This window comes from Bison bison, unplaced genomic scaffold (genome assembly GCF_000754665.1).
Source record: "Bison bison bison isolate TAMUID 2011002044 unplaced genomic scaffold, Bison_UMD1.0 scf7180017864304, whole genome shotgun sequence".
Classification (NCBI taxonomy): Eukaryota; Metazoa; Chordata; class Mammalia; order Artiodactyla; family Bovidae; genus Bison; species Bison bison.
This window is the reverse complement of record NW_011494876.1, coordinates 11,422,585-11,432,607: the sequence shown is the minus strand read 5'-3', so window position 1 is coordinate 11,432,607 and position 10,023 is coordinate 11,422,585. Positions and strand designations below refer to the sequence as shown.

Sequence of the window (10,023 nt, the reverse complement as noted above, 5' to 3'; positions counted from 1 at the left end):
TATTTTAATATTCAGAAAAAAATTTAGCATCAAACGTAAATGTTTTCCCCCAGAAGAATCATTTAGCAAAATTGCTGTTCCAGCGAGTTGGCCCATCTTTAACTTGTGGGGTGGGGGCACAGTGGTTGTGAAGCACTGTGAGGAGGTATAGATATTCTCTGGGATGTGTGAGTCCCACAGGGTAGGCTAGGGTAGGTCTATCTGTCTTTCCCCTGACCTCTTTACACTGCTGGGCAAGGCTTTGGCTGCATCAGACAGGGAAAGAGTATTCCAGCCTGTATGGCCCTCCCATTCATGTACCAGGTTAGGGAATAGACTACTGATTTAAGATCCAAAACACTGTTACATGCCCTGAAGAAGTGAATGCAGAGCCAGTACCCTGAGTGGCAAATATGCTTTATCCTTTGAACCAACTCCAGTTGATTAGTTCTGGTTGCCTACAGTGCTGTCTTAAGGCATCTGTGGTGCATCAGGGCTCAGGGGGAGGAATGCTGGGATTGATTAGTGATGTCTGTCAAGGCCTCTGGAGGGACAACTCACCCTGTTCTCTTCTTTTGCTGAGTCCTTAACTCCTCTGTGTAATGATTTTAATACTAACAGGTGACTCTAAATATGAGATGGGGCATCATAAGAGAAAGAACAGGTAGAATCTACTTTAAGAAATCCTAGCCTGAGAAAATGCAAATTTACAAAATACATAAATCTGGAATCAATTATTGCCATTACAGAAAGATTCCATGAAAGGTTCCTTTAAATAGCGAGCTCCCCTACTGCATTAAAATGATGATTCAATTTACAAAAATTTCCTTTGCATGCAAGTCTTCAGGACCGTGTCTGTGGAGTTAAGCAAGCCACACCTGATTTTTTTTAAACCCTGGCCTAAATAATGTTCAGGATGGCTGCTGCCACATATCTCAAGTCTCTTGATAATTCCCACTCTCTTCAGACTTCCTCTGACTTCCTCTCCCAGAGTGTTGAGTAGACAATCTGGGTGGTGGTCAGCAGCTGCTGGCTTCCACCCTGCTGCGGCTGCATTTCATTAGTGGGTAAACTGATTGCTGTGTTTATATGTGGGTGTGGTTGAACAAGCCTATGCACTCTGCGCGCTCTGTACGTAGACACAGATACACATAAGCCATTATCTCGCTCTCAGCCCACCCTAAATTCATTCCTGCTGTGAGAGTTATAAAAGGAAGGTTCCAATCGCGGGGTGGATATGGCCTTTCAGTGATACGTGCCCTGAATTCCGCCACCCCGTCCTCTTTGTGTTTGTTTATGTGTTATTTCCCCTTGCATCAGAAAACTTCCCCAGACCTTGTGCCTGAGTCGTATTATCCACTCGTGGAGCCCTCTTCTTCTTCTGTGGCCTAGAGAGCCCCAAATGGTTTTCTGATTTAGAAAATTAAATAGAATCTGACTCTTGTGGCAAGCTACAAAAATTCCCAACCAACAGACACTCCCGCTAAATGGGTAACATACCTAACATCTAAAAGTATCACTGGTCTAGCATGAACTTGGATTATAGAAGCACTCACTGCCCCGTGGGTAAGATCACCAGCTTCTTCCCAGGCACTCAGAATTGGGCAGTTTTCCAGTGGACCATAAACCTCCCAGGCATGCTGACTGCCGTGTGTTTGTATTTCAGCTGCTTTGTTAAAGCAACTTAATGCGGGGAAGAGTACCTTGAAAGAGATGTACCTTCCCTTTATCCACGGACAGCCTTTCCCACGTAGAATAATTGTCATAACTTCTCAGGCACAGAGCACAAGTTATCATATCTATTTCAACTATGGTATTAATAAATTTTTTAAAAATCTCAACATAAATTTCTTTCCATAAATATATATATGCATACATATAAATGTGACCCCATGAACTGTAGTCTGCCAGGACCCTCTGACCATGAGGATTTTCCAGGCAAGAATACTGGAGTGGGTTGCCATTTCCTTCTCCAGGGGATCTTCCCAACCCAGGGATCAAACCCAGGTCTCCCGCATTGCAGGCAGATTCTTTACCAGCTGAGCCACAAGGGACGCCCACTGGCTGAGCCACAAGGGAAGTCTAAATATATATGTATATGCATATATATATATATATATTTTTTTTTTACAGACACATCTTTTTTTTCCTTTTGGAAAAAGAAAATGAGGCAGTAACAGTGACCCATCAGCCCTACTCAGAAACTGTTTTCTGGTTTAAAATGATTATTCCTATTTGAGATGAAAGTTCTCAGGCCAGTGAGCTGTCAAACAGCTCTTTTCCTTCTGTCTTCGTGGGCTCATTGGTTTGAGCCAAGCGTCCCCCGTGGTACTGGGCTGTGATAGCTGCGTAGGTGCAGCCGTAGATGGCGGCCGCCAGCATCATGAGACACACGATCCCACACACCACCCCTGTTATGACAATGGTGGCCACGGCGTGGCGCAGATTGGCCGGCCTTGGCTTGGGTTTGATCTCACACTCCCGGTGGTCTCGCTCCCCTGTGCTGTGGCTGTCAGAGAGCCTGGGGACAGCCCGGCGGGCAGCACCTAGCTGCGGCACCTGTGAGGACTGCAGGTGTAGAGAAGGAAAAGGGCAGGGGTGGTACAGCTCGTGAGGGATTTCACGGAGGTCCTTTCCCTTCCAGGCGTCCGGTGACACACAGATGATGTTGTCCGTTATTCCGCCTTTAAGAAACAAAAACAAAGAATGATAGCAGAACCTGATGTAACCAAATTCCCAGATCCTCAGCCTGCAAAACTTAGGCAGATGGAATTTATAAAACACCTTTTTTCCCCCCCTGGAGTCAAAGAATTTAACAGCCATATTTTATGATTTTAAGATTTCTAAATTGGCTACATGCTAAAAATGCCACACACTAAATGGGCAATTATGTATGAGCAAGAATTCATTAGAAGCCAGGTCACCGTTACCTTATAAATGCCAAAGGGAAACAATGCAAAAGCTGACAGGAAGGGGCGCTGGAGGCCAGCCGAGGGCACTGTCGCACGCCCTAATGAGCCCTGCCACACAAGAAATCTATTGTGCCAAATCACCACTGGAGACCTAAGAAATAAATAATGAAAACAAATGTCTCTTCTTGTGATGTTATGTGTTAATTTCAAAGACCCTATGTCTCTACCAACACTCTCAGTGATGCCAAATGGGGAAGTCGGTGGTCCTGCGAGTCTTTTGTGTATCTGAAGGTTTGACAGGAATATGTATTACATTCATGGGATTAAGTACAATTAATGTGCCTCCTTTAGACCTTGAAACATTTAGTATTTTGAGTACCAAACTTTCTAAGACTCAATTTCCATTCTGTGTAAGGGGATTGATTTCCTCAGGTGTGTGGACTACAGGAGGGATTTCAGGAACTTTAGAAATCCTTTTCTAGAAGGAGCAGTGGATGAACAGATTCTATCCTGGCCAAATTTGACCACCAATTTGCTATTTGACCTCAGACAGATAAACTTCTCTGAGTAATTTTCACAAAAACACCTTACTTGTATCTGTTTTGATTACAAAGTACTGTTAGACAAGTCCTCACAACTCTGCTAAAATGGGTAATTTTTGTCCAGGGTCATTCAGGTTAAAAGTGGATGGATCAACACTGAAACCTGGCCCACTCCTATGATCCCAGTTTTTCCCACTATACTCCCATCCTCTCTCTCTCTGGAATGTTGTGAAATCCATGGAATTAACACAGTGACCCTCAGTAGATCCTTACCTCCATGAATTGTGACACTACTCTTAGTTAGACTGGAGATTTCTTTGTACATGGTGGATTATGAAACTATACCAGAAATTCCCATGTAGGAGGTTGTCACTTCAGTGTTTAGAACCTTCCTTTATAACAGCACTTCACAACTTGGGGAATGTCCTCACATCCATTCTAACTGAATTTATAACCTATTAATAGATAGGGCCATTTTGCAGTTCAAGGGTTGCTGTGGCCCAGGTCACTCTGGGGTTGGTGGCCATGACGAAATTCAACACTGATGCCTTTTTTGCTTTTGCTGCTTGAACTGAATCACCTATTGCCAGAGTCTCCTGGGCCTGATCTGGCTTCTTCAGTGATCCTCTGAGGCAAGAACCTCAACTCTAAAGCAAAATGATAATAGAAATCTCTCCTTTCTCGAGCTGAGGTACAGCAGGCCAGAGGAGCAGGGTGCCTGCTCTGGATGACCCCAAGGTGCCAACAGGCTATGATTGAAATTCTCCATCTCAGGGAGTGTTTCAGTACTGAACCCGGAGAACCAGCAATTCCACTAGCTGACTTAGACCTAACTGGGGTGGTTCACCTAGCCACTCCAGGGTTAAGTTCGTTTCTCCTGTTACCAGCTTCCTGTTTTAACTGTTAGGGTGGGAGGCATGGCCTCAGGACCCAGAGCCAAGAGAATACATAGACTAGAGCCTGGGATGTGGCTTGAAGGCCAGGGTTGTGGCCACCAAGAGCTCCATGGTGTCCTGTGTCCTCAGCCAGGACTCACTTCCCAGCCTTCCTCCACCATCTCCTCAGCCACCCTCCAGAAAGCAGATCTGCCAACGACAGCTTGAGAGCCTCAATCTCTTCTGGATTCATGGAAGCTGACAATTCAAGAAGCTCCAGCTTTCCAAACACTCTCATTATCCATCATCTGGCAGCTAGCAGCTCTTAACCCCTGTCTTGAGGTGAAACGAGATTCATATCCTGCGTCTGACCACTACTTAGCTTTGCAACCCTAAGCAAGTTACCTGAGCATTCTGTGCGTCTGCTTGCTCATCTGGAAAGTGAGAGACCAGGGTAATAATGAAATTTACTTCACAAGATTGCTCTGAGGATTCAGCTGAATAAAGTATGTCAACTGTTTAGCACAGTTCCTAGCCCAGAATAAATGTTTAGTACAGTTAACTATTGGCATAAAGATAATTTGTTAACTTATGAACGGAGAGAGAGGAATGCTAATTAGAAAATCTATGTGCACGTTCTTGAAGGAGACATTATTAAGTACTCATCAAAGCACTTTTTCTTTCCTTTGACTGTCGGGTCCAGAGGAAGATGAAATTTCCCCACCCTTTGTGGTCAGATTGGAGCCACCTGACTGAATTCTAGCCAGTGGAACCAGTGAATGACACTTCCAGGCTACAAAATCCCCTGCTTCATCCTCCATGTATTTTGTTCCCCCTCGGAGGGAAGTAAGGTCTTGATCAATAGCTATTACCTTATTTTGCCTTTATTCCATGCATCAGTAGTCAGATTGTCTCCTACATTTGCATTTATTTGCTGGTTTTATTTAGTCATTTTGACACCCAGGTCTTGTTATCCCAGATCAGTTTTGCCTTCTTTCAGAGAAAGGCTGTTGTCTGGGTGGGGCAGCTGTGCCACGAGGGAGTATTGAATTGCATTATGGAGCCTGAGGACCAGAATCGGTTTTAGGAACTCCCTGGCTTAACACTGCCAGTTTCCACCTGGTGACACTGAGGGCTAGTGAGGATCATTAATTTGCCCAAAGATCACCAGTGAGTTTGTGGCAGAGTAGGGGGGAGCTATATCCCTCCCTATGTTGCTTCTAGTTTCCTGGACCTGAGAACAATTTTTGTCAAGAAATACTCTCCCTTGATGAAAAGCATCTTTCTATGATGGTTTGCCTTATGCTTACTATCTCATCCAGAACACAGTAAAGCCACTTCACCTCTAGATGTTAACAGTTTTATTTTAAGCCTCCTTAAGAAAGACTTTTGTCAGATCATATGACCTCTGTTGTAGGTCAACTTGAAAATTAAGGTTAATGACAAGTTATTGACTAGTATATTGTTGAGAGAGATTCTTAAATCAATAGATTCTTAAATCAATAGTGTTTATTTGAACCCATGTGTTCTCCTCCACTTCCTTCTGTATAACTGCTGCAACTATCCAGAGTCTCTTGATTCACTAAGCCATGTCTGGATCTCTGAAATCTTCCAAAATTATGGGCTCAGATATACATCCATCAACTCGACAGCACTCCTTGACTATGTAATGGGCATCTCAAACTTGACATGCCCCACACTGAGCTCTTGATATACCACCTCCCACACATACTCGTCCATTTCCCCCATTCCACAGCCTGACCCTTGTCAGCTACTGGCATCACCGTTTATCTGCTTACTCCTGGAGGACAAAACAAAATTGTATTTACTGTAATACACTCTGTTTTCCTTATATCCAGTTCCGACCCATTAGTAATTTCTATCAGTTCAGTATTCTAAATATCTCCCAAAGTTGATCATTTCTCATCATCCTAGTTTGGGCCACCGTCATCTTCCCTGGAAAACTGAATCACTTTCTCCCTCATCCCCCTGATTCTTCTTCTGCAGCCTTTGGTCACCAGAGTGACCTTTTTAAATGTAATGAGATCATATTGTTTGCCTGACAAATTCTTCAAGATATTTCCATCTTGCCTAAAATAAAACCCAAATGTCTCAGCCGGCTCTGCACATTTCAACATGACCTGGCTACTGTGCTGTCTTAGCCTCTCTCACTCCCTTCATCTGCTCTAGCCACTCGTTTGTCCCTCTTTCTGTCCCTCAGTGAAGCCAAGCTTACTTCCACCTCAGGTCCTTTGCAACTACTGTCCTTTTCCTGAGTTATCTCATGGCTCATTTCCCCTCATTATTCCAGTTCTGCTCCCCCATATTACATCCTTGCAGGGGCCTTCCCTGTCCTTCACATCTGAAATGTAACCCTTATTCCATCACTCTCTCCCTTCATGCTGCCTCTAGCACTAACTGCTCTCTGAACATAGATACATATATTTGTCTTATTTAACATGTTTCTACTGTCAGAATGTAATGCCCATGATGATAGGGATTTTCTTATTCACTGATTTTTTCTCAGCACCTTGAAATGTCCATGGCATGTAAAATTCACTCAAGTTTAGTATGAATGAATGAATGACACTTAAAAGGTAGGAGGAAAAAAGCACTGTGATGTAGAGGAGGGAATGTAGGGCCAAGACCTAAAGCTGCTCCTTCTACTCTTGTCTTTGCTTCTACTCTGTGATCTTCATCAAGTCACTAAACATCTTCAGGCGTCCATTTCCTATTTTGAGTTAGGAGAGGTTGGCAAACTTTCCTATAAAGAGCCAGTTAGTTCATTTTTTAAGCCTTGCCAGAGTCTCTGCCCCAACTATTCAACCTCACCCTTTTAATGCAAAAACAGCCAGACAGTAAATAATAAATGGATGTGAATGTGTTCCAACAAAACTTTATTTACAAAAATAGGTGGGCCAGTTCTGGCTCTTAGGCTATATAGTTTGCTGACCCATGAGTGATTTCCAGAACCCCTCATCTTTAATATTCTGGAATCTCTTGCTTTGTTTTTGACATCTGGTTAAAGAAATACTTGTTCCCTTTGGAGAGGGACCCGTATTGTATTCAGTTTTAGTAACAGTGGTGTCTCCTAAAGCAGAATGGGTAATCTCAGTGAAGTTTCATAGCTGTCAAATGGTCAGAAGCAGAGAAAGAAGGAGGGGCAGTCCTAAGGAGAAATACCATACCCCCAGTTGGATCACACTTGAAAATCAGAATTTGTTGTCACTTCAGAGTTAAGTAGTTATTGGATTGGTCAAAAAGTTCGTTCAAGCTTTTCTTGTGAAAATTTGGCCAACCCAATATTTAGGTGGATTGAATTTCTTTCTTTCTTAAGGGCCTACAGTTTCCAGATAACTTAATGGTGGTATTAATCAAAAAGTGGAAAGTTGGGGTGGAGAGGGGAAAAAAGTGGAAAGTTGTTTCCATGAATCGTATCTGTAGATGAATTTAAATACCTGATTTTCAAATCAGGTCACCCTTAATGACTCACTTGCCTCTTTTGCCATACCGTGAAATGACATCAGTGCACAAAAGCTTACACAGATCCCTCAAACACTTTTCAGCATCTCTTCTAATGCAGAGAACCATTGAGGTTTCTCCTAAGTTGATCATACACAGATGGAGGGATAGGCATTAGTTACTGACCTTTATAGACAAATGTCTCCAGCCAGAGTTTAAGACTGAGCAAGTGACAGTTACATTTCCAGAGGTTGTCTTTGAGAAATAACCGCTTCATTCTGGGCATGGATTCTAGGAGGGCTCGATCGAGCTGCCGAAGCCGGTTTTGCTGGATCGCAAGAACGGTCAGGTTCTCCCAAGACTCACCTAGGGATGCAGGAAGGTGACTTATATTGTTTGATGACAAATCGAGCTCCCTCAGCTGTGGGAGAGAATGGAATAGTCTGCTTTCCAGGGAATGCAGGGAGTTCTGAGTTAGGTTTAAGACCTGCAAGTGCTGAAGTCCATGGAAAACTCCGGGGGTCAGATTTGAAAGAGAATTGTTGTACAAGTTCAAGGTTGTGAGATGTGGCACTGATTTAAATGCAGAAGTCGGAAGCTGGTGGATCTGGTTATCTTGTAAGTGCAGCGTTAGAGTCTGAGGAGGCAAGTCGGAAGGGATTTCAGCCAGACCTTGCCGGCTGCAGTCTACAGAATTTGAAGGTGAGTGACAGCGGCATCTCTCTGGGCAGCCGCACACCACCGGGAGCAGGAAAATCATACTGGAAAGCAGGAACAGTTTACCTACAACAAACAGAAAGAACCTGAGATAGGAACCCGTTTGTAAGTGGTATCAGCTTTTGTTTCTGCTTTAAGTTCACAGGTAACCAGAAGGTAGATGACATAGGTTATCAAGTAAAAATGTGAAAAAAATATTTGGGGGGGCATGTGCCCTTTGTATGAAGCAGCAGAATTATCTAGGACCAGAACTTCAGGAGCATGAGAGGAGTTCAGATATTCACATTTCTCAAAAGTATGCTCCAGACCATGCTGTCCAATAGAACTCTATGGTGATGGGAGTGATCTGTATCTACTGTCTAATATGATAGTCTTCATGTGACTTCAGAGCTCTTGAGATGTGACTACTGCAGTCAAGAAACTGAATCTTTATTTCCATTTAATTTTAATCAGTTAAAATTTAGATAGCCATATGGTGCTAGTGGTGCATATTAGATGGGACAGGTCTGAAGCATTCTTACAAATTGATGTCCGTCTTTCAAGTGTCATACTTCCACGAGTGATGATTGTCTCTGCTCCTTTTTTGTTCAATAGATTTTAAAACAAAAGCATTAAAATAACATAATAAATACTCATGTTCCTGTAACAAAGTTCTGTCGGTTATTCACAGGTTGCCATGTTTGCTTCATCTCTTTTTATTCCCTTAACTCAAAGAACCAGTGCAATGCTGATAAGTTAAACTCCCTTTGATTAGCACCCACATCATGTTTTCCAGCAGGAACTGCTCCCCACCACCGCCTTCCCTACCATCACGATTGCATCCCACCAGGCCTTTTAAAAACAACAAAATCACAAATAACCTTATAGCTCATATTTTGAGCCAGGCACCACTGAAAGTGCTTTACATATATTAATTCATTTAGCCCACCTAATCTTGTAATTCGGGGTCTTTTATTATGCACATATTAAAGGTGATAAAACTGAGGCACAGAGAAGCTACATACAGAAGGTCATACAGAAGTAGCAGAATCATGATTTAAACCCAGGCAGTCTGCTTTCAGAGTCTATCAGGGTTCTTACTTGCTGTGCTTTACTGCCTGTAAATATTTTTACATACACGCACATAACACACGTACATACATAACACACACATACACATACTATAGAATGTTTTGCATAGTGGTTTTTTAAAAAGCTAAATAATCATTGGTATGTTTCATTTTGCAGTTTAGTCACTCAAAACTGATCCATCCACAGGGATGCATAGAGAGCTCATTCATTCCTTCTAGCTTCTGTGGAGTATTTGATGGTGAGGCCTTGCCAGATTTATTATTTAGCCACTCTTGTACTGACGAGCATTTGAGTTGTTGCAGTTTCTTTCGGGACCAATGATGCAGCAGAAGGCATCCTTACACAGGGCTCCTTGGCTCTGTAGAAATGTGTACGGGGGCTCTAGATTCAATAGGTGCCTCCTTGCCAGGTTTGAAGAGGATGCTGAGTTGATATTCTCTCAGGCACTGCTAGGTCAATCTCCAG

General features: G+C 43.0%; 2 protein-coding genes across 2 annotated transcripts in view; one reads left to right on the top strand and one right to left on the bottom strand.

Annotated features, from left to right (window-relative positions):
• The window catches only part of CACNA2D3 (calcium channel, voltage-dependent, alpha 2/delta subunit 3), a 904,008-nt gene that overhangs the window by 763,241 nt on the left and 130,744 nt on the right, over nucleotides 1-10,023 (top strand). The window lies entirely within an intron of this gene.
• The window catches only part of LRTM1 (leucine-rich repeats and transmembrane domains 1), a 9,473-nt gene continuing 1,618 nt past the window's right edge, over nucleotides 2,169-10,023 (bottom strand). Inside the window, exons 2-3 of the mRNA XM_010851670.1 lie at nucleotides 7,957-8,553; nucleotides 2,169-2,663 (exon numbers count right to left, since the gene is read on the bottom strand). Of these exons, the coding sequence (XP_010849972.1) occupies nucleotides 2,230-2,663; nucleotides 7,957-8,553 (1,031 nt within the window). The 3' untranslated portion in view covers nucleotides 2,169-2,229. The remainder of the gene's footprint in view (nucleotides 2,664-7,956; nucleotides 8,554-10,023) is intronic.